This window comes from Schistocerca piceifrons, chromosome 5, assembly GCF_021461385.2.
Source record: "Schistocerca piceifrons isolate TAMUIC-IGC-003096 chromosome 5, iqSchPice1.1, whole genome shotgun sequence".
NCBI lineage: Eukaryota > Metazoa > Arthropoda > Insecta > Orthoptera > Acrididae > Schistocerca > Schistocerca piceifrons.
In genome coordinates this window covers 496996558-497021414 of record NC_060142.1, presented here as the reverse complement: position 1 = coordinate 497021414, position 24857 = coordinate 496996558, and the positions used below count along the sequence as shown (strand labels likewise).

Sequence of the window (24857 nt, the reverse complement as noted above, 5' to 3'; positions counted from 1 at the left end):
AAAGTACCGTATTTACTCGAATCTAAGCCGCACTTGAAAAATGAGACTCGAAATCAAGGGAAAAAATTTTCCCGAATCTAAGCCGCACCTGAAACTTGAGACTCGAAATTCAAGGGGAGAGAAAAGTTTAGGCCACACCTTCAAATCGAAACAAAGTCGGTCCATTGTAAGACGAGACACAATTTAGGTCGAATGAATGACAATACAGCTACAGTAGTTTGGTTCGAGTTGTAAGCTTAGCAGTTAAGCTTTACCAGGTAGCCATTGCTATGCGTCAGGCGCTCCGTCCGTATTTATACGGGTACCCTTTCTTTTTCATGTGCTTCATCTGGTTTGAATTGATTGCTTATTTTTCTTTGATCTGATAAGCACCGTTCTCTTTGTTATAGGTGTTTACATCACTCTAAGCTGAAAATGCATTACTGTACTGTGTCAGGCACTGTTTGCTGCATTCTGATAATGAGTGTTTACAGCCTGTTGCCGCTTGCGGCATGGCTTGCGTTTGTGCACGCTACCGCTGCTTAAAAAAAAAAAGAGAGAGAAATCGTCTCATTAGCGAAACAATGGCAAGAGACAGCTATTTGCTGTTACTTACACTGCTGCTTTCTTTGATAATGATCAGCAAGAACCAAATAATATACTGCGTATGATAGAAGTTCTGAATGAGAGTTTAGCGGAAATTTTTCTTCGTTTGAAAATCTTTGCAGATGCCTCTTTAGTACATATCATTCTGCACAGAAATTAGAGTCATCTTAGATTTAAAAATCTAGTCAATTGCCATGCTTCATTTCTGACTGTATCACTATTAGGCATAAGAATAATACGAATATAAACATGACATGATACGTATATTCTTCCGCGTTTGCTGTTGTCTCACTCTAGTTTCGTAGTTTATTAGGCAGACAGGATTTAAATGAGATAGCAGCAAACACGAAACAATACATAGCAAAATGTTTATATTCATATTATTCTTATGATGAAGAGAATACTGCATGTGATTCACAGTTCATAAAAGTTCCTATTAGCAACCATCTCTTCTCACAGGAAAGAAAAAATTCAGAACGTAGAGTTGGCCATATTGACAAACATCCCAAACAGTCTTGCCAGTCAAATTTTCGTAGTACATTGAAATGCTGCTACATTCGAAGATGAACAATACGGAATTTGTATTTACTTCGTTGGGTAATGTATGAAAATGCAGTGGTCGAAACTCTGAGCGGAGAAAAAAGCTCGTCTTTCACCTTTTTTTAAAATTTATTTACTGACGCAGAAGTTTTGGCGCCAGTATTTATCTTTGTGCCTGCAAAGCATGCCTGTGTAGCGCTACATATATTTGACGGCAGAAGTTAGTTGTGGCGGCACCTACCAACATTTTTCAGAACTTCTGCTTACTTTGCACTCGATTCTAATCCGCAGGCGGTTTTTTGGATTACAAAAAAACCCGGAAAAAAGTGCGGCTTAGATTCGAGTAAATACGGTACTTGTTTAAGAGGTTTGCAACACTACACGCACTTGTTACCACTGTCTCATTTATTTTTAGAGCTATCTGTTCCTCTTCCTTTTTTGCTCGACTTGTCTCTGTCTTCACTATATCCCACATAATTTTTATTTTGTTGCCTGATGTAATTATCTTTTTCTCATAATAAAGCTGCATAGATTTCTGGATTACTTGCTTCAATGTTTCGCATTTAAAAGGTGTTAAAGTAGACCCGTTTTACCATAGTTTTGGAGAGAGCTATAGGTGGTAAAATTATAGAGGATAACTTGGAGATGAATATAGCAGCAGGTTCAAATGGCTGTAAGTTGCAATAGTTATTCAGAGAAAAACACAGGATATAGTAGCAAGGAGAGCTGCATTAAACTAGTCTTCCACTTAAGACCACAATAATATTTTTTTATGCAATACTACACTTTTCAAGTGGGTAAATAACAGACTACTGTCTTTATACATTATTATTTCTCCACAGATACTTTGTATCGCTGATAGATAAATGTTCTCTTTCAAATAATAGAGAAGGAAGATTAGAATTTAACATCCTGCTGACAATGTTGTCATCAATGACAGAGCACAAGTTCAGATTAGGAAAGGAACAGGAAGAAAATCCACTGTGACCTTTCAAGGGAATCATTCCAGCATTCATCTCAAGTGATTTATGGAAATCATGGCAAACCAAAAAAAAATTACATCAAACTGTCCATCAGTTTAGTTTTAGTCTTTTAATATACACTTCAAAAGAAAACACATTTTCTGGAATGTGGCAAACAAACAAGATTCTATTTCACTGTCTACGGTATTAATGAAAAGAGTTCTTTGTTTGTTGATATTCTCAATACTTCGAAAGGAGAAAGCACGCAATTTACGTAAATGGACAGAGGGATGAGTGTGATAAAACTCTTTCAGTTGTACAGTCAAAACAACTTTAATTTTAAAAAATACGGTGGTACATATAAATTAAATTAGATAACAATACTATTCGCAAAAGTAGACATCAGTGCAATTGTATTTGTACTAACTTTTTTTGGAAGGTAATTATCAAAATTACCATCATATATTAATCATGTGCATCATATATTAATGTAAGTAACGAATTTATCTACATTATGTACACATTTCTAACCAAATAATAATAATAATAAAACATTTGCTTATCATGCTACTGAACTATGTTAAAGTCTTGATTTATAAACCTTATGTCAGTGTAAATTTCACTGGAGAGTTACCATAAGCATTTTATGCACTTATTAACAATGTGAGTCAGACTCAGAAAGTATACAAAATAAAAATGTTGTGTTTTTGTGAGATAAGTGATACTGACTAAAGTATATTCATATCATACAATCTACAAAATTTTCTTAGCAAAGGATTGAGCGACTTCTACACCAAACACAGAATACATAACCTACCTTACCATACAACAGATGAAATTATGTCTGATCTAAAGCTATACCTTGCAGCAGATCATATGGTGAAGATAACTACTACACAGTTCTCATAATGAAAGTGTTAATAAAATACTGGTGGTCAGTTTTCTATGTATTATTAATAGTAAAAGGACACAGCAATAATAGAGGACAGATAGTGAAGTTTGTTGCAGTACTGTGAACTCTATACCTAATACTGGCAATAGCACTATTTTAACACACACCTAAGTGCGAGAATAAGTACAAGATACTTATTTTATGGAGATTATATTGTTTGTCCCTTAAACAAAGACTGACATAATAAGACACAAAAACAACAATAATGACATATAAATGAGCCAGTTCACTACCAACATGAATGAAAGCCCGCCCAGCTAGAGCCTTAAATTATTGATACAATACCATCAAGTTTCCACAAAAGTAACTCAGTCCAGAGAGGATTATAGACACAAAGCAAGAAAGCATGTCACCACGGTCAAGTAATGGGGTGGCTATGGTTTCTCCAAATATGGGCAGTGAACTCCCATTTTTCTTCATGAATGTAACATTATAGCAACCTACTAATAAAGTCTTATTTTGCTATCATCAAAGGCACTACTATTCTTTACAATAAAGGATTTTCTTACATAGCCTCTTTAGAACAAAAAAGGTTGACATAATCGCATAAAAAGCACTTTTGTTGTTGAAAACTGTGATAAATACATGACTTCAAACAATATGTAGTCATGTTACTAAATCAAGAAAATGTTCCTATCTACTACGTTCAAATTACATTCTGACAAATATTTAACAAATTGGGAAAGCATAAGTCTGCTGCTTTCATCTGGGTCAATAAGAAAACATATCTATAACCTACATATAAACAGAACATACTATAATGAAATAATAAATCAACTTTTCCACACACTGGTGCAGCTGAAAAAAAAATATTTTTGTTGTATCTTTCACTTCTGCTTCAGCAATGCCAAATGTATCTGTCTTCAATGTTGTGTTCAAAGATCCATGTATAACTCAGATACATACAGCACAGCAGGCTACATGTAACAAGTAGCAAGATCACAAATTACCAAGTCTGCCATTGACAAATGTAGAAATTCTTATTAGAGTGTATGCACTAAAAACAAAGAACAAGAACACTTACTACAATTTAAAAAAGTTACGTGAGTTTTTCAAAGTAAAAGAACAGTGTTTTACTTATTAACATGTGCTGTTATGTTGTAAATTCTGATATATCCAAACAGGTCGTTTAGCATAAAACAGGAAAAAAGACATGAGATACAGGTAAGACAACCTTATACAGAGATGTGTTGCAGTACAAGTAAATGTTGAACTATAAATTCTGGTACTGTACATGCAGCTATGGAACACTCAAATTAATAACATATTTTTACAGCAAGTACAGGTAACAAACACATGAATGAAGAAATTAAGTCTTATACTCCACACAAATTCTTTAAAGCTTTTGTCATTCAGCATAAATGCAAATACCAAATCTTTCCCTAGGTTATCAGTTAAACTCTTGTGCAAGTTACAGATTACATCTACTAGTACTGTATTGTCTAGCACTAAAATGACTCAGAAAGTCAAAGTTTACTTCATCAGAATAACCATAAAAATTAAACTATTCAGCATTCACAACATGAAATTTACATTAAAATTAGTTCAAAAATTGTAAGCTATGTTTCTGTAATATGCTAAACAACAGGATAGCCACTCTGACAATTCACAAAAGTTGAAATTTATTATTTTACTGCCAAAAAGCTTCTGTCTCTTCTTCTAAAGTGTTCTCTGATGTCAACACTGAAGAGCAGCATTAGTTGTTTATCCTGTAACACAATACATATTAACCAGATATTTTACACGTATTTCACAAACGAATTAAGGCATGAAGAACCGCAAGGGCCCAAAGCACAGAAACAAAGATTTGAGAAAAATAGATGTTTGTGAAAAACAAATTTGTAGGCAAACTAGCAGTGTGGACTTGTGCACAAGTTCATATCATTTTTCCATAAGTTTAATGAACACACACAGATACACACAACAGAGATTTTAGTCATCAATAATATGTTCTCCTTCACTATTAGAAAAGTCTGCCAACAATGGGGTAACTTTTCAATTCCGTGGCTGTAGAAATCGCATAGTTTTGAGATGAAGAACTTGCCGAGCTAGGTTCAAAGCACATTTTCATCCAGAAAGAAAGATCCTTGAAGGCTGTTTGATAGAAAGTGGAAAAGATGAGAATCTGATGGTGCAAGATCACATCAAGAATGTGACTGTGGAACAGCTTGCCAACCCAATTCCTGTATAGCAGTTTTTGTCAGTGATAGTTATACCTCAGAGAAGCAATTCATAGTACACCACACTGTCGCTGTTCCACCAGATTCATAACATTAACTTTTGTGGATACACACAAGTCATTGTAAGGGGAGTTGCTACTTTGTTTGGGCTCAATCATTCCTTTCTTTTCCTTTAGTTAGAATGAAGACGCCATTTATCATCACCAATAACGATAAAGGATAGGAATGGTTGGTGTTCTTCACATGCCAATTGATGATGACCAAGCAGAGATGTACTTATGCCCACCTGCTTATTTTTATGATTCTGACTTAAGAGCATGCAGTACCCTATTTTGAACCTTCCCCATTTCATGCAAATGTCGCACAATGGTGGAATAACCACAGTTCATCACATTTGTCAGTTCATGAGTACACTGATGCGGATAATCGAGGATCAATGTGTTTAAATGATTTTCATCAAACCCTGAAGGTCCTCCTGTATGTGGAAGGTCAGCAAAGTCAAAACGGTCTGCCTTAAAATGGGAAAACCATTTTCTTGCCATACTCTGTCCAATGGCATTATCCCCATACACAGTGCAAATGTTTCTGGCTGCCACTGATGTCATCTCCCTACTGAAGTCAAACAGAAGAGCATATCAGAAATTTTTTGATTTCTCCACTTGGTGCTCCATTTTCTAGCATCCACAGCTCCACTCAGTGTCTCCAAATGACAAAATGGCCAAGTGTAAACTCAAATAGCAACAGTGAACTACAAATAAAAAATGACAATCAATAAACAAACCCACAGCAGCCAGAATACCAACATGCAAAATAAAAACACTACGAACTTATGCACCAATCAAATATGAAATTCTATTGAATATTTACGATTATTATTATTATTATTATTATTATTATTATTATTATTAATGTTAATCCACAAAAATTTCATATACAGGTTAGTGACAATAGTGTCTTTTTGACTGTAGTGTAGTTTGTAATTAATGTGAAACTACAATCAGAACATAAAGAATAGATACTAAATGCACCATACTCATAATTATGATCTATCCAATCATTTCAGAGCAGAGATACAGCCAAAAATGTTTTTTATAGTTCCTGGCATACAGTTGCCCTACACGACAGATGTATTGTGTGGGGACAGTATTGGCCTGCCAAATCAACCAGCTTTGCAGGGCAGCGTACATGTCAGAGGCAATAAACTGTTTTCTGGGACCCGACATGCAGGTTGGCCTGTAGTGGGAGTAGTATCAACCTTCTTTATTAAACTGTATTGTAGGGGCTACATGTGCCGAAGAACACGGCCAGAGACAGGTTGAGATGGATAGAGGAGATGATGGAAATTGTGGGTGGGAGGAGCAAATGGGCAGGCAGAGGGGGGGGGGGGGGGGAAGGGGAGATGCATGGGGCAGGGTGGGCATGGGGCAGGGTGGAAGGTGTGGATGGGTAGTGGGCACATGGAAAAGGAAGAGGGGGAGGTTGGTATGGAAAGAAGGGGAGATGGAGTTGGGAAGAGAGGGAAATGGATATGGTCAGAGGGAGGGGGAGGAAGATATGGGTAGAGAGGGAAGAGGGAGTGGAGGAAATGGACAATGAGAGGGGGAGGACAAGATGACGAGTTAGAGAAAATGTGGAGGAGGATATAGATAAAGATGGAAGGATGAACTGGACAGGCAGGAGGAGGAAGAGGTGTACACAGAGGGGGAGGAGGAAGTGTGTTCCATATATTTGTCAAACCAATACTCAAGTGAAGCCACAGGGGAAAGGCTCGTATGATATAATGGATATGTAAGAAGTCTACTCAGCAAGTGGCAGCAGGAGAAAACACATATAAAAAAGTTAAGGAAACGTTCAAGCTTTTGGAGCTTGAACGTTTCTGGCAGAAGGGTTGAAGGGGAAGGAAGAAGGCAAAGGACTGGTGAGGTTTAGGAAATGGGGCTCATTCCCATATAAAAAGCCAGGGTTTAACTGGTACAAGGTGTGCAAAACTTCATGTGTGACCCTCTATTTGATAGAATAAGAAATGCAAAGGAGTGTTAGAATGGGTGCCAGTAGGAAGATGTACGCAAATGGTCTTTTGCTTGGATAGTCCACATCTCTGAACAACAACTTTCAAAACTAAGCAATTTATTCACGTGTGAATTAATGACTTTACTGTTCTTTGCTTCTCAGTGCCTCTTGTCCTTGAGGAGTCATAATCTGTAAACATATTTAACAATACATACTTTTAATGTCTCTCACAATTCTTACTCTCATTCATTGTTTTTATGATGAAGTTAATCAGTCCTAGACACCTTACAAAAGAAAATACTGACTTACTTATTTTTATTGTAAAATTATTCCCCAGACACTTCCCTACATGTTGTTGTTGTTATGGTCTTCAGTCTAGAGACCGGTTAGATGCAGCTCTCAATGCTACCCTATCCTGTGCAAGCGTCATCATCTCCAAGTACCTACTGCAAACTATATCCTTCTGAATCTGCTGAGTGTATCCATCCCTTCATTTACCTCTATGATTTTTACCCTCCACACTTCCCTCTAGAACTAAATTGGTGATCCCTTGATGACTCAGAAGGTGCCCTACGAACCAATCCCGTCTTCTCGTCAAGTTGTGCCATAAATTCCTCTTTTCCCCAATCCTATTCAGTACCTTCTCATTAGTTACGTGGTCTACCCATCTAATCTTCAACATTCTTCTCTAGCACCATATTTTGAAACCTTCTATTCTCTTCTTGTCTAAACTCGTTATCATCCATGTTTCACTTCCATGCATGGCTACGCTCCATACAAACACTTTCTGAAAAGACTTCCTCACACTTAAATCTATACTCGATATTAATAAATTTCTCTTCTTCAAAAACCCTTTCCTTGCTATTGCCAGTCTGCACTTTATATCATCTCTACTTTGACAATCATCAGTTATTTTGCTCCCCAAATAGCAAAACCCATCTACTGCTTTAAGTGTCTCATTTCCTAATCTAATTCCTTCAGCATCACTTGATTTAATTCGACTACATTCCATTATCTCATTTTGTTTTTGTTGATGTTCATCTTACAGCCTCCTTTCAAAACACTGTCTATTCCATTCAACTGCTCTTTCAGGTCCTTTGCTGTCTCTGACAGAATTACTATGTCATCAGCAAACCTCAAAGGTTTTATTTCTTCTCCATGGATTTTAATTCCTACTCCTGATTATTATTTTTTTTTCTTTACTGCTTCCTCAATATACAGATTGAATAACATTGGTGATAGGCTACAACCCTGTCTCACTCCCTTCCCAACCACTGCTTCCCTTTCATGCCCCTCGACTCTTATAACTGCCATCTGGTTTCTGTACAAATTGTAAATAGCCTTTTGCTCCCTGTATTTGACTCCTGTCACCTTCAGAATTTGAAAGAGAGTATTCCAGTCAACATTGTCAAAAGCTTTCTCTAGGTCTACAAATGCCAAAAACCATAGGTTTGTCTTTCCTTAATCTATCTTCTAAAATAAGTCGTAAGGTCAGTATTGCCTCACATGTTCCAACATTTCTACGGGATCCAAACTGATCTTCCCAAGGTCGGCTTATACCAGTTTTTCCATTTGTAAGGAGTTCGTATTGGTATTTTGCAGCCAAGACTTATTAAACTCACTGTTCAGTAATTTGCATACCTGCCAACTGCTGCTTTCTTTGGGATTGGAATGATTGTATTACTCTTGAATTCTGAGGGTATTTTCACCTGTCTCATACATCTTGCTCACCAGATGGTAAAGTTTTGTCATGGCTGGCTCTCCGAAGGCTACCAGTAGCTCTAATGGAATGTCGTCTACTCCTGGGGCCTTGTTTCGACTTAGGCCTTTCAGTGCTCTGTCAAACTCTTCACGCAGTATCGTATCTCCCATTTCATCTTCATTTACATCCTCTTCCATTTCCATAATATTGTCCTCAAGTACATCGCCCTTGTATAGACCCTCTACATACTCTTTCCAACTTTCCGCTTTCCCTTCTTTTCTTAGAACTGGGTTTCTATCTGAGCTCTTGATATACATACAAGTGGTTCTCTTTTCTCCAAAGGTCTCTTTAACTTTCCTGTAGGCAGTATCTATCTTACCCATAGTGATATACGCATCGACATCCTTGCATTTGTCCTCTACCCATCCCTGCTTAGCCATTTTGCACTTCCTGTCGATCTCATTTTTGAGACATATTCTACCCATAGTGATATATGCATCAACATCCTTGCATTTGTTCTCTAGCCATCCCAGCTTAGTCATTTTGCACTTCCTGTCCATCTCACTTTTGAGACATATTCTAACATATTCTCTCCCCAGTTACTTTTCTTATGTTAAGGCTGTTGTGGCCTCTCCTTCTATGTAATATTATCTTAAAGTGTGTATTGTCTGTGTGAATGGCAAACATGTAGATTCATGTATTATTTGTACCAATTATCAACCGTTAATATTTACTGCTTTTAAAAGCTTTGGCAATGGAAGGAAAATGAATGCTGCACTAATTTTCACAAAGGTTATCGCTGAACATGTGAAATTCACTGAAATTCAACTAATTTAAAATCAAAACAACAATGAATAGTAACTGTCTGGTTCAACATAAGCTACTACGCAAGGTAAAAAACACGGACCTTGCCTACCAATGTTTCATCTATAAATATAAGACAACCCTCTGCATTTTGAATGATGCATCCGAGGAAAAATCCTCATCTTATAGTCAGGTAAACATGAAACTGATTGAAGAAACATTTTGTCATTGGATTATTCCTTTCACTTTTCATTTTCTGTTTCTCTTCTAATTTATTTTAATTTCTCACTGTGTTTTAATATCTCTGAACTATATTAGACCTTGTACCCTCTCGCTGCTGCTTTTGTCTCCCTCTGTACTCATAAAACGTGGGTACTTCTTAGCATGTGATTTTAACAATTTACCTTTACATGTAATTTACCTTGTTTGAAATTTAGTCAATCTCATCCTCCTCATCCATAGCAAAATCACTGCCGAAGCCAGAATCCAGTGAATAAATTGGACTGCAAACATAAACAAACAATTATGATAGTTCATACATTAAGAATGTCAGCTGAAAGGTTTAAAAATAATTTTTAATAATTTCTACTTAAAACATATTGCGTACATTTAATAGCACTTCTGGATGATCAGAAATAAAGTTTACACACCAGATGGATTATGCTAGATGGAACTTATGGAGGGAGTGGGGGAGAGATCAACATGAAAAAGAAAAAGAAGATGAAGTCGAAGACATGCAGCACAGTTCCCCATGAAATTCATATAACAGTCTGATGCTAAAACAATACAGTCCAATAAGAACATTAGGTCTCTGTTAACTTTTAAAACCTTTCTCAACAGTTTAGCAGACCAATTATAAAAAGTAGAAGGTATGATAATTAAACTGTGAAGGCAAACTGATCACATCTCATTTCCCTTATAAATAGCTCCCTTCCACTTCATAGGACCATGCAAAATATTATTTTCCTATGAATGGTATGGACTTCCAAAACGTGACAATGCAAGGTGTAAAAGCGGCCAAAGAAAAAAAAAAAAATTCCCGGATTTCTCTGTTAGAAATACACTTCCACTGGGGTGAAAATAAACATTTTCCTGCGTGTTGAGTGACTGTATACTTTCCCTTGGAACTGTGAAACTTACCAATGCTTCTATTGGTATAGGTTGTATTCACCAGCATAGAACTACTTGGCACTTTAAAAATGAAATGCAGGAAAAAATAACACGTTTCGGAAAGATTTTTCACATGCAGCACCATGTACACTGCATATTTTTGATATTAAGAAAGTATAAATACAAATTCCATCCACTGCAGCACGTTAGTTTCCGAAGCATTGAAATCGAAATTGTGATGCTCTTTTCTCAGCCAATCACAGAACACATCATATTGTCTTGCCTGCAAATGACAGCAGATATTCTGAGTGCAGGATACATGGTGCAGTCAGCCAATAGCAACATCACTGTTAAGTAGCATGAACACATACGGGAAAAGTTCATGGTTTAAATTAAGTATAGTATTGCTACAACAAAAGTTAAGCTTTCACAAGCAATATTTGCCCCCCCCCCCCCTTTTTTTGCATATGTTTCCCTTTAAGATATGTCAAACACAAATGTGCCACTGAAATTTTAAATGATGACATAAATGTCTGGTCTTCTGGGCCCGAAATTGTTTAAGTGCTTGTCCTCAAAGTGTTTGAAAATAATACTTCTCAAACCACCATTCACAATATTTTCCTGTGATCTGTTAATTAGGTTCATTTGAGCAGTTGCCAGAGAGTGCCAGGAGACAGATGTTACTGCGTATGTGCAGCTGCAATGACATAGGAAGCCTGTGCTAGATATTTGCTCTGCTCGTACACCTCTCATTGCACGTCTGTTTGCAATTTCGTTTGTAGTGTGGCATCACATGACCATTTGCAGCAGTGTGGCAGAGTGACATAGGAGTTATGGTACTTAGGGCAATTGCTTTATCACACCTTATCCACTTAAGGAAAGCAAAATTAGAAAGCAGTCCTGGGCATAACATTCATTTCAAAACTAGACTCTACAACTCGAAGAAACCAAATATTTTGGTAAGTGATCACTTTAACATAGACTTACTTTTTTTCCACCCTCTGCAATACTGCAATGTAGCAGTTACAGTCAAATTTACATTGACACAACACTGTAAAAAGCTAGTAAGCAGCAATACAGATTTCCCACAAAAATAAAAGAAAACAGTTGTTTGTACACACCATAACTAATAACAGTAAGCTTTTCATGAGTTTTTCAAACTGTATAAAAATTAACAAGGTTATCTGTGAAGCCAAGAAACTGTATAATAAGTGGCAGTTTACATTCTGCTCCATGAGTAAATGTAAAGCCTTGGGGAGAGTTACAATCACAAAACATGGTGTGTTGCTAGTCCATAATTTAATGAAGAATGGCTTCCTATAAATTTAAGATGTAAGCAACACAAATTAAGAAATAAAGCCAAGCACAGAGCAGGTGCCAGACAAATGTTAAACATGTCTTGTGACCAAAAAACATTGTGTTCCACAGAAGGCATATATGTAAAATTCTGTTCAAGCTTTTTGGTATGGGTTTCAGGAAGACAATTTTCTTTGAGCACCATCACTGTTTTATCTCATGTTTCGTTCGTTATTATGGCACAATGCTATACACGCCAGAACATGAAAATGTGCACTTGAAACTCAGTGAACAGCTAAGACTAGCTAACAGTGTGGAATGATTCACTTCAAATAAACTGATTGCCTCTGCAGGAAAGATTAGTAAAAGCCAAATTTCTTCCAAAAACTGAGAAAAATAATGTCACTGTTCTGCAAAGCAAGTAATGATTGACTGCCAATAAAGTGGAAATAAAATAAAATCAGAAAACTGAAACTATTAACATATTTCAGTCTTCTGTAATTATGTGTGCGTATTTTAATTCATTTGATGACTCCCAACCGCAGAAATCCATTTTGTGCTAAGCGAAGAGAGAACAGCAAAATCACGAAAAATGTTTATCTGGGTAAAAAATCTTTCCACTTCCACATTTGACCATGGTAACACTAGGCATAAATACTTTATAAGAATCAAATGACGAATGTCTTTTTTTCAAATTTTGATGGACACCACTGATAACACCAACCATTACATTTGCATTGTTCGTGCCTATACCCTGCACCTTGTTTAGATCCAATTTGAATTCTTGAAGCATTTCTCCAATTGCTGTTACAATAGACTGTGCACTACAATGCTGGAGATCGTCTAATTTAAGGATAAAAAAATGTTGAAATGATTCCACTGGTAACAGCATTGTAATATATTACTGTTATTACTAAAAATTTTGTCACAATGATGGCTGTTGATTCATCAGTTGGAACAATGTACTGCTGTCACCAACAAATTGCCACAAATTTTCCACAAAATGGAATGGGACCTTACTACATGTTTCATAACCGCACTACACTTTGTTCTATGTATCTGAAGTTTTCCGGCAACATCACCGTCTGTGAATTTACTCTTCCAAAAATCACTTTAGTGCCCGCATGGCATGAGCCCACAATGTTGGAAACAAATAATGCAAGGGAACTTTCAGCTTGATTCACTTCTAAAGATTCTTTCAGGTTTTGAAAGGTATTTTTGTCTTTGGCTTAATACATTGGCATGATATGCTAACAAAGTACTACGACAATCTTTACAATATGCTCTTGTGTCATCCCTTGAATTCTTTCTAGCCAGTCTGCAAATTTACTACCGTGTAGCCATTCAGCATAAATTTTTTAGCTATACTGTGCCATTACTTTACCGATGTCTAACACTAAGACAATATCCACTGACATAAAAAACATTACATTATCACCAGGACTACAGATATGCACTACGAAAGCTGTTGCACATGCATTAATACTAGAAAGCATAACAATACGGGGAAAAAGATATAATACCATATATTAAAAATGTTTAGACCGTACACCTTTAAAAGATGCCAGACATTAGCAAATAGTGCTGTTTGCTGTATACTGAATGGATCAATTGATTTTTTTTTTTAATAATCTTACTGTAATTCCGCTAAAACATTTTTAAAATGCACCACAATTTCCACTAGTCACTAGACGCAAAATCTGCACACTAGACATGTATAGAAACAACTAGTTTTAGTGGGAAAACCACTGACTTGACAACACTGTCACTTGGTGATTATTCTCCACTACAACTCTGACTGCTCTGCGCACACATGAATCTGGCAGCTCGGGCAAGCCAGAAAATTTTTTCCGGGTTTCATCAGGCTGCTTGCAGCTAGTATTTATACATCTGACAGCCACACATCAAATAGCTAGAAGCAGGAGAATGTGCTGCTCATATGCAACTTCATCGCAAGCTGTTTGTTGTTGCGAAGTACTGCGTAGTCTTCATCCTACAGTGTTTGATACATTTCTCTGTCGGTAGACGCTTGCGTGCGCACTGTGTTTTGTCATTGTAAAAGGCACATTTTCTATGCAAGTATATTGGTGTTTTTCTCTCTTGTTTATGTTTTATTGCTCCAGTATTATTCTGCAGTAGCAGGCTAAAGTAAAATTCTTTGTTACCTATCAGTTCTTACCACTCAAAATTATTAAAATTTAACTCAAAACTGAAACAATGAAAAATTCCTGGAATTCTAAAAAATTCCAGGTTTTCTCCCGCATGAAAAAATTCCTGAGTTTTTCCCAGATCTTCTCGCTGTTCCAGGGCATATACACGCTACAATATGACATGGTGAGCTTGAATCTACTTGCCAGCTTATAAGACACATAGCGCAGTAGTTAAAAAACTGCTGCATTTTTAGAATGAGCAATGCTGAAACCTCAACACCTCATCCACATTCCAAGCACTCAAGGTGAGTGGGGAATTGCAGGATGGTTCTTAAACCAAGGCCATTCCACGTTCCCTTACCCACCCTTAGCGATTCACACTAATACTCAATCTCTTGTGGTTTCTATGTTAACAGCATGTTGAACTCCAAACATGCTTTCTACCAGCTGAAAGAGCTGCAACAGCTACAGACGGCATAAAATATATATTTGCCACATTCATTTCTACAAAGTATTTTCTTATACAAATGGCTAAATGCTTTGTTGCTCACAGGCAGTTACTAGGTCATTCTGAATAGGTAGACCGGCAACAATATGAAATGCAGATTCAAGAGAAATTAATGAAGTCTTGTAAAACTATATGGCAGATTAAAACTGAGTGATGGACCAAAACTCGAACTTGCAACCTTTGCCTTTCGTGGGCAATGCTATTGCTGGCTGACCTTTCTGGGCACAACATAAAAATTCACCAAGGCTGTGGTTAAGCCATTTCTCCACAATATGCATTCTACCAGGAGTGCTACTTCCAAAAAGAATGTAGGAGAACTCATGATACCAATAACAGTTATGTCATATAAGCAAATATTGATGTATTATTATCATCATCATCATCATCATCATCATCTCATTAGTATGTCCCTCACTAATGAATTTTCCCGTATAGCTTGACCATTTTTGGAAGTCTCAGCCCCAATTGCATTAAATGTACGCTAAACTGACTTGTTTGTGTGTTCTCCCTCCCCACTTACAGCATCCAAAATTTGGTGGTATTGGTACTGTTTGGCCACTGCAACTTCTGCTGCCAAGAGTGGTGAGAGTGGGGTGGGTAGAACATCCCCAATCACCTGATGCCGAAATATCGAGGAAGACAATTCTATTTAGTGCTGGCAACAGTGCAAGTCATACAGATTATTAGATATGGTAGAAATAACACACAGAAGTAGTTTGTATACTCTGGTAGTAGCTATCTGGAAAGATGAAACAACAAATAAAAACAAGTGCGCAGTTTCCAGAATTGGAAAACATGCTACTAAAGGGGATAAAGTAATCTCATGCTTCAAACATTACAATATATGGTACGGTAGTTCACGTTAAAGCAATGTATTTGGCACAAAAGTTGAAACTCGTAGATTTCAAGGCACCCAATGGTTGGATCAAAAGGATCAAGAACAGACATAATTTAGTACATAAATGTGTTTGGGGTGAGGCTGGAAGCGTGAACATTGACACTGTAAGTCATGAAAAAACACTCTTCCATCAGTTGTAAAAGAGTAAGAGTCCCAATGATGTTTTTCATGCAGATGAAATGGGATTATCTTCTCACCTTCTGGCTGACAAAATTCTTGAGTTCGGAGAAGAAAAATGTCACAGCAGAAAATGTAGTGAAGGGAGGCTAACTATTTTATTATGTTGTAATGAAAATGGAACTGAAAAGCTGGTGCCGCTAACAACAGGGAAGACAAAAAGTCCACGTTTCCAAAATACGCGGACATTTCATGTCAGTTTATCTCTAATGCAAATGTACGGGTAACAACAACTGCATTCAAACAATTCTTGCAAGCCTGGAATGCAAGATTGGGCGTTAGAAATAGGAAAATCAACCTGTTTATTGACTCGTGTGCAGTGTATCCCCAAGATACATCATACCTCTGTAATATAAATGTAGTGTTTTGTTTTCCTCCCAATTGTACAAGCCACCTTCAGCCACCTCACCAAGGCATTATCAAACGCCTGACAAAAAAATACAGGAAGATTCTTGTATAGAAGAGGAGCGATTGTCTTCATTCTATGATGAGAAAGATTATGATCTCAGACACTATGTGTTTTGTAAGAAGTGCCTGGGATTCCGTGCAATAAAGACCATCTCAAACTGCCTCAAGAAGGCTTGTTTTCATCGGACATCAGTATTTATGGAAGACATCAACCCAGAAAATAAAGTAATTGCAGCAGAACAATGGCAGCAAATAATGGGGCAAGAAAAAAACACTGACTACCACAGATTCAATCAATATGTAGACTGTGATGAAGGTGGTGTTGCCTGTCGGTCCATGACAATTGATAACATGTTGCAGCAACAGATGGCAGAGAAACATGAGGAAAGTGAAGATGAAGGTTAACTGAAACCTTTAAAGATTTCTACCATGTCAAAACGTATTGAGGAAATGGACACAGTAAAGTGTTACGTTTTGAGATCTGAAGTCGACGAAGAAGTGATGAACACATTAACTAAGATGGACAACACAATATTAAAATCAAGAAAAATGTCAACTACTGACACGTTTTTCAAACCTTTGTGAAGACAGGACTACACACTGTATGCTATAGTATAGTTAGGCTAACAAGATGTACAATATACTGACAGTTTGTTGAAATGACAATTTCTATTAAGTTACCAGCAGTGATTCACTATTGGAGAGACACTAAATGAACAATGTTCATTTGTTCTGAGAAGTCTGCTTGTGTCTGTATATGTGTGGATGGATATGTGTGTGTGTGTGTGTGTGCGCGCGAGTGTATGCCCGTCCTTTTTTCCCCCTAAGGTAAGTCTTTCCGCTCCTGGGATTGGAATGACTCCTTACCCTCTCCCTTAAAACCCACATCCTTTTGTCTTTCCCTCTCCTTCCCTCTTTCCTGATGAGGCAACAGTTTGTTGCAAAAGCTTGAATTTTGTGTGTATGTTTGTGTTTGTTTGTGTGTCTGTCGACCTGCCAGCACTTTCATTTGGTAAGTCACATCATCTTTGTCAAACACAAACATACACACAAAATTTAAGCTTTCGCAACAAACTGTTGCCTCATCAGGAAAGAGGGAAGGAGAGGGGAAGACGAAAGGAAGTGGGTTTTAAGGGAGAGGGTAAGGAGTCATTCCAATCCCGGGAGCGGAAAGACTTACCTTACGGGGAAAAAAGGACAGGTATACACTCGCACATATCCATCCGCACATACACAGACACAAGCAGACTCCCGGGATTTGAATGACTCCTTACCCTCTCCCTTAAAACCCACATTCTTTCGTCTTTCCCTCTCCTTCCCTCTTTCCTGATGAAGCAACCATTTGTTGCGAAAGCTTGAATTTTGTGTGTATGTTTGTGTGTCTATCGACCTGCCAGCGCTTTCGTTCGGTAAGTCACCTCATCTTTGTTTTTATATATAATTTTTCCCACGTGGAATGTTTCCTTCGCGGTGTTGGCCGTCAAATGGCGCTAGCTGCGCAGCATTTGTGCACCGCCGCCGTCAGTGTCAGCCAGTTTGCCGTGGCATACGGAGCTCCATCGCAGTCTTTAACACTGGTAGCATGCCGCGACAGAGTGGACGTGAACCGTATGTGCAGTTGACGGACTTTGAGCGAGGGCGTATAGTGGGCATGCGGGAGGCCGGGTGGACGTACCGCCGAATTGCTCAACACGTGGGGCGTGAGGTCTCCACAGTACATCGATGTTGTCGCCAGTGGTCGGCGGAAGGTGCACGTGCCCGTCGACCTGGGACCGGACCGCAGCAACGCACGGATGCACGCCGAGACCGTAGGATCCTACGCAGTGCCGTAGGGGACCGCACCGCCATTTCCCAGCGAATTAGGGACACTGTTGCTCCTGGGGTATCGGCGAGGACCATTCGCAACCATCTCCATGAAGCTGGGCTACGGTCCCGCACACCGTTAGGCCGTCTTCCGCTCACGCCCCAACATCGTGCAGCCCGCCTCCAGTGGTGTCGCGACAGGCGTGAATGGAGGGACGAATGGAGACATGTCGTCTTCAGCGATGAGACTCGCTTCTGCGTTGGTGCCAATGATGGTCGTATGCGTGTTTGGCGCCGTGCAGGTGAGCGCCACAATCAGGACTGCATACGACCGAGGCACACAGGGCCAACACCCGGCATCATGGTGTGGGGAGCGATCTCCTACACTGGCCGTACACCACTGGTGATCGTCGAGGGGACACTGAATAGTGCACGGTACATCCAAACCGTCATCGAACCCATCGTTCTACCATTCCTAGACCGGCAAGGGAACTTGCTGTTCCAACAGGACAATGCACGTCCGCATGTATCCCGTGCCACCCAACGTGCTCTAGAAGGTGTAAGTCAACTACCCTGGCCAGCAAGATCTCCGGATCTGTCCCCCATTGAGCATGTTTGGGACTGGATGAAGCGTCGTCTCAAGCGGTCTGCACGTCCAGCACGAACGCTGGTCCAACTGAGGCGCCAGGTGGAAATGGCATGGCAAGCCGTTCCACAGGACTACATCCAGCATCTCTACGATCGTCTCCATGGGAGAATAGCAGCCTGCATTGCTGCGAAAGGTGGATATACACTGTACTAGTGCCGACATTGTGCATGCTCTGTTGCCTGTGTCTATGTGCCTGTGATTCTGTCAGTGTGATCATGTGATGTATCTGACCCCAGGAATGTGTCCATAAAGTTTCCCCTTCCTGGGACAATGAATTCACGGTGTTCTTATTTCAATTTCCAGGAGTGTGTGTGTGTGTCTATATATATATATATATGAATTCACGGTGTTCTTATTTCAATTTCCAGGAGTGTGTGTGTGTGTGTGTGTGTGTGTGTGTGTGTGTGTGTGTGTGTGTGTGTGTGTGTGTGTGTGTATATATATATATATATATATATATATATATATATATATATATATATATATATATATAGACACACACACACTCCTGGAAATTGAAATAAGAACACCGTGAATTCATTGTCCCAGGAAGGGGAAACTTTATTGACACATTCCTGGGGTCAGATACATCACATGATCACACTGACAGAATCACAGGCACATAGACACCAGGCCTTTACAAATGTCTGCTTGTGTCTGTGTATGTGTGGATGGATTTGTGTGTGTGTGTGCGCGAGTGTATACCTGTCCTTTTTTCCCCCTAAGGTAAGTCTTTCCGCTCCCGGGATTGGAATGACTCCTTACCCTCTCCCTTAAAACCCATATCCTTTAGTCTTTCCTTCTCCTTCCCTCTTTCCTGACGAGGCAACCATTGGTTGCGAAAGCTAGAATTTTGTGTGTATGTTTGTCACCTCATCTTTGTTTTTTTATATATATATATATATATATATATATATATATATATATATATATATATATATATATAAAATGGAAGGAAACATTCCACGTGGGAAAAATTATATATTTCTTTAAATATGTCTGCTTGTGTCTGTATGTGTGGATGGATATGTGCGTGTGTGCGAGTGTATACCTGTCCTTTTTTCCCCCTAAGGTAAGTCTTTCCGCTCCCGGGATTGGAATGACTCCTTACCCTCTCCCTTAAAACCCACTTCCTTTCGTCTTCCCCTCTCCTTCCCTCTTTCCTGATGAGGCAACAGTTTGTTGCGAAAGCTTGAATTTTGTGTGTATGTTTGTGTTTGTTTGTGTGTCTATCGACCTGCCAGCGCTTTTGTTCGGTAAGTCACCTCATCTTTATATATATATATATATATATATATATATATATATATATATACACACACACACACACACACACACACACACACGATCCTGTGTCTTTCCTAGTTAAAAGTACATTTTTTCCTTTGGTGAAAATACACTATACCCCATAGGAAAGTACAGGTTTTCCACATTAAGTGACAGTATACACTAATGGGGAAAAGTTGCAATATCGAGGAGGAGTTGTGTGACATAGACGGAAGTTGGTATTTGTGTTTCTACATCTGAAAGTGGAAGTCTATTTGAATATCGCAACTGTCGCTTGAGAGTAGTGCTACTGGCACCCCTAAGAGGATGCAAACCAGGTTCGCTTTAAATACACCTTGTAATGATCGTGTGCTTTAGTTACTTTTGAGATTGGACATGGTGAGTTGACATTAATCAAGAATGCCTTTGATGCTGCACACACGGGACCTACACCTGAGGTTATGGTTTGGAGTGCAATTTCGTATGACAGTAGGAGCAGTCTCATGGTTATCCCCCACGCCATGACGTATGTCAATCTGGCAATTCGACCTGTTTGGCTACTATTCATGAACAGCGTTCCAGATCTGTCTGCAATCGAGAACATATGACAATGCCAGTGTCATCCACAAGTATAATTAACTGTCCCTGTATCGAGTGACCAAGTGCAATGGCACTAACCTGTGATCTTACAACTTACCTGCTGTGCTGCAATTTCATTATTCACTTTAGGAAATGAAACCCAGCAAAAAATAATGCATTTTGCAAATATGTTTAACACACAGCAACATGTACACTGCATATTTTGGTGTTATCAAGTATAAATATGAATTCCACAAAATACAGAACGATAGCTTCCGAAGCATTGAAATCAAGATTGCAACGCGCTTTCGTGTGATGTGATCTCGCCAGCCAATGACACTGGATTTCAGAGCATAGGACATCACTGTTAAGTAGTGCGAACACACAAACATGAAAACTTAATGGTTTGAATTAATATACATACAGCATAGTTAGAAGAAATGCTAAGCTTTCACATATAATATTGGTCACCAAAAATTTTTTGCTGTCCTCCCTTTTTTGATTTGACCTCGTAAATATGTAACTGGTTGTTGTTTCTTTTGATCAACCCTGAACAAGGTATGCAAGAGAACACAGATGGACGTTTTAGTGCTGTTTTGGACCATTTAAAAAATATAAATTTTACTAGTGTGCACTCATTACTATGCTTCGGGTTTCTAGCCAATTTGGTGGCAACTAAGATACTCGAGGCCTTAAAGAAAAAAATTCTGTCAAGGCCTTAAAGAAAAAAATTCTGGTGAAACGATGAAAATAAAAAAAACTTTTAGAAGTACCAACAGGCAGCCCTAACATCAACCTTGAATTCTCAACAGAGCTTAAAAAAGTTTTGAATGAAAGTGAACAGGTAGACACTGTTTTATTGGAAATTGGAACATGTGGGCTTCATGTTGTTCATGGCATTTTCAAAGTCAGCAATACAGGAAGCACACTGGATGATAATTCAGTATTTACGTGCCTTGCACAAGCTTTCTAAGGACATCCCTGCCAGAAGAGCTCTGTATATTTTGACAACGGAATCAGAACTGCTTCCCTTAAAGTTTGGCATGATCCGCTGGCTGAGTGAGCTCTTGTAATGCTTCTGTTTATGAGAATACTTGCTGCAAAGTTGAAAGACAAAAGCAAATCAACATTTGCTAGCTATATGGTAGTCGAAAATTCCCTCAAGAACAATCTACGTGACCGGAAGATCATCTTTTTCAGGACTCTTGCTGAAGACTTGACACGTTTTCTAAGGAATTCACAATCCAATTGGCTGTTAGCACATCCAAACATTCTTCTTTGACAGAGATAATGGAGACAACAGTGACAATTTGTCTAGACAACAATTGTCTCATCATCAGTTAATTTGGACAAACAATCCAATCTTTTGCGTGTGATGATATTAAGATCAGAAAGTTCCATAACAACTGTAGAAGAGGAATGATTAAATTCGATCAAGAAATTTCCCCAACACTTTAGGTTGACAAAAACTGTTAGCTGCTTTCAGCCCACCATAGCATGCAGGGAGGTTGGTCCCAAATGATTCCATTTCTTTCCATATATTTTGGTAGGGAGGAACTGGATGGATGGATAATGTGCTGAAAAAGCAGAAGCACAATATGCTTCTGCTGTAAACAGGAATGGCAAGACAAAATTCGAGACATTCAACAAACAAGAGGAAATGAGATTTTTACTCTGCAGCGGAGTGTGCGCTGATATGAAACTTCCTGGCAGATTAAAACTGTGTGCTGGACTGAGATTCAAACTTGGGACCAAATTCGACTCTCGGTCCGGCACACAGTTTTAATCTGCGAGGAAGTTTCAAGAAGAGGAAAGGTTGGATAACTTTTGGATGAAGTACCACAGGAAGCAAAAAACGCTCCATGGACTGCAGCAGGCAATAGAAATTGCACTCACTTTGTCACATGGGCAAGCAGCATGGAACGAGGATTCTCAGTCAACAAAGAGTGCATCTTTGAGACTGTTGTTGTTGTGGTCTTCAGTCCTGAGACTGGTTTGATGCAGCTCTCCATGTGCAAGCTTCTTCATATCCCAGTACTTACTGCAACCTACATCCTTCTGAATCTGCTTAGTGTATTCATCTCTTGGTCTCCCTCTACGATTTTTACCCTCCACGCTGCCCTCCAATGCTAAAGTTGTGATCCCTTGATGCCTCAGAACATGTCCTACTAACCGGTCCCTTCTTTTTGTCAAGTTGTGCCACATACTCCTCTTCTCCCCAATTCTATTCAATACTTCATCATTAGTTATGTGATCTACCCGTCTAATCTTTAGCATTCTTTTGTAGCACCACATTTCGAAAGCTTCGATTCTCTTCTTGTCCAAACTATTTATCGTCCATGTTTCACTTCCATACATGGCTACACTCCATACAAATACTTTCAGACACGACTTCCTGACACTTAAATCTATACTCGATGTTAACAAACTTCTCTTTTTCAGAAACGCTTTCCTTGCCATTGCCAGTCTACATTTTATATATTCTCTACTTCGACCATCGTCAGTTATTTTGCTCCCCAAATAGGAAAACTCCTTTACTACTTTAAGTGTCTCATTTCCTAATCTAATTCCCTCAGCATCACCCGACTTAATTCGACTACATTCCTTTATCCTCATTTTGCTTTTGTTGGTGTTCATCTTATATCCTCCTTTCAAGACACTATCCATTCCATTCAACTGCTCTTCCAAGTCCTTTGCTGTCTCTGATAGAATTACAATGTCATCGGCGAACCTCAAAGTTTTTATTTCTTGTCCATGGATTTTAATACCTACTCCGAATTTTTCTTTTGTTTCCTGTACTGCTTGCTCAATATACAGATTGAATAACATCGGCGAGAGGCTACAACCCTTTCTCACTCCCTTCCCAACCACTGCTTCCCTTTCATGGCCCTCGACTCTTATAACTGCCATCTGGTTTCTGTACAAATTGTAAATAGCCTTTTGCTCCCTGTATTTTACCCCTGCCACCTTTAGAATTTGAAAGAGAGTATTCCAGTCAACATTGTCAAAAGCTTTCTCTAAGTCTACAAATGCTAGAAACATAGGTTTGCCTTTCCTTAATCTTTCTTCTAAGATAAGTCGTAAGGTCAGTATTGCCTCACGTGTTCCAACATTTGTACGGAATCCAAACTGATCTTCCCCGAGGTCGGCTTCAGTTTTTCCATTTGTCTGTAAAGAATTCGCGTTAGTATTTTGCAGCTGTGACTTATTAAACTGATAGATCGGTAATTTTCACATCTGTCAACACCTGCTTTCTTTGGGATTGGAATTATTATATTCTTCTTGAAGTCTGAGGGTATTTTGCTTGTCTCATACATCTTGCTCACCAGATAGTAGAGTTTTGTCAGGACTGGCTCTCCCAAGGCCGTCAGTAGTTCTAATGGAATGTTGTCTACTCCCGGGGCCTTGTTTCCACTCAGGTCTTTCAGTGCTCTGTCAAACTCTTCACGCAGTATCGTATCTCCCATTTCATCTTCATTTACACCCTCTTCCATTTCCATAATATTGTCCTCAAGTACATCGCCCTTGTATAGACCCTCTATATACTCCTTCCACCTTTCTGCTTTCCCTTCTTTGCTTAGAACTGGGTTTCCATCTGAGCTCTTGATATTCATACACGTGGTTCTCTTCTCTTCAAAGGTCTCTCCAATTTTCCTGTAGGCAGTATCTATCTTACCCCTAGTGAGATAAGCCTCTACATCCTTACATTTGTCCTCTAGCCACGCCTGCTTAGCCATTTTGCACTTCCTGGCGATCTCATTTTTGAGACGTTTGTATTCCTTTTTGCCTGCTTCATTTACTGCATTTTTATATTTTCTCCTTTCATCAATTAAATTCAATATTTCTTCTGTTACCCAAGGAGTTCTACTAGCCCTCGTCTTTTTACCTACTTGATCCTCTGCTGCCTTCACTACTTCATCCCTACTTCATCCCTACCCATTCTTCTTCTACTGTACTTCTTTCCCCCATTCCTGTCAATTGTTCCCTTATGCTCTCCCTGAAACTCTGTACAACCTCTGGTTCTTTCAGTTTATCCAGGTCCCATCTCCTTAAATTCCCACCTTTTTGCAGTTTCTTCATTTTTAATCTACAGTTCATAACCAATAGATTGTGGTCAGAGTCCACATCTGCCCCTGGAAATGTCTTACAATTTAAAACTTGGTTCCTAAATCCCTGTCTTATCATTATATAATCTATCTGATACCTACTAGTATCTCCAGGATTCTTCCATGTATACAACCTTCTTTCATGATTCTTAAACCAAGTGTTAGCTATGAT

General features: G+C 38.8%; 1 protein-coding gene across 1 annotated transcript in view; it reads right to left on the bottom strand.

The window, feature by feature from the left end:
* Nucleotides 1-2431: 2431 nt before the first annotated feature.
* Nucleotides 2432-24857, bottom strand: part of LOC124797944 (repressor of RNA polymerase III transcription MAF1 homolog) — an 80768-nt gene continuing 58342 nt past the window's right edge. The window contains exons 6-7 of the mRNA XM_047261084.1: nt 10157-10238; nt 2432-4748 (exon numbers count right to left, since the gene is read on the bottom strand). Coding sequence (XP_047117040.1) covers nt 10169-10238 — 70 coding nt within the window. The 3' untranslated portion in view covers nt 2432-4748; nt 10157-10168. The remainder of the gene's footprint in view (nt 4749-10156; nt 10239-24857) is intronic.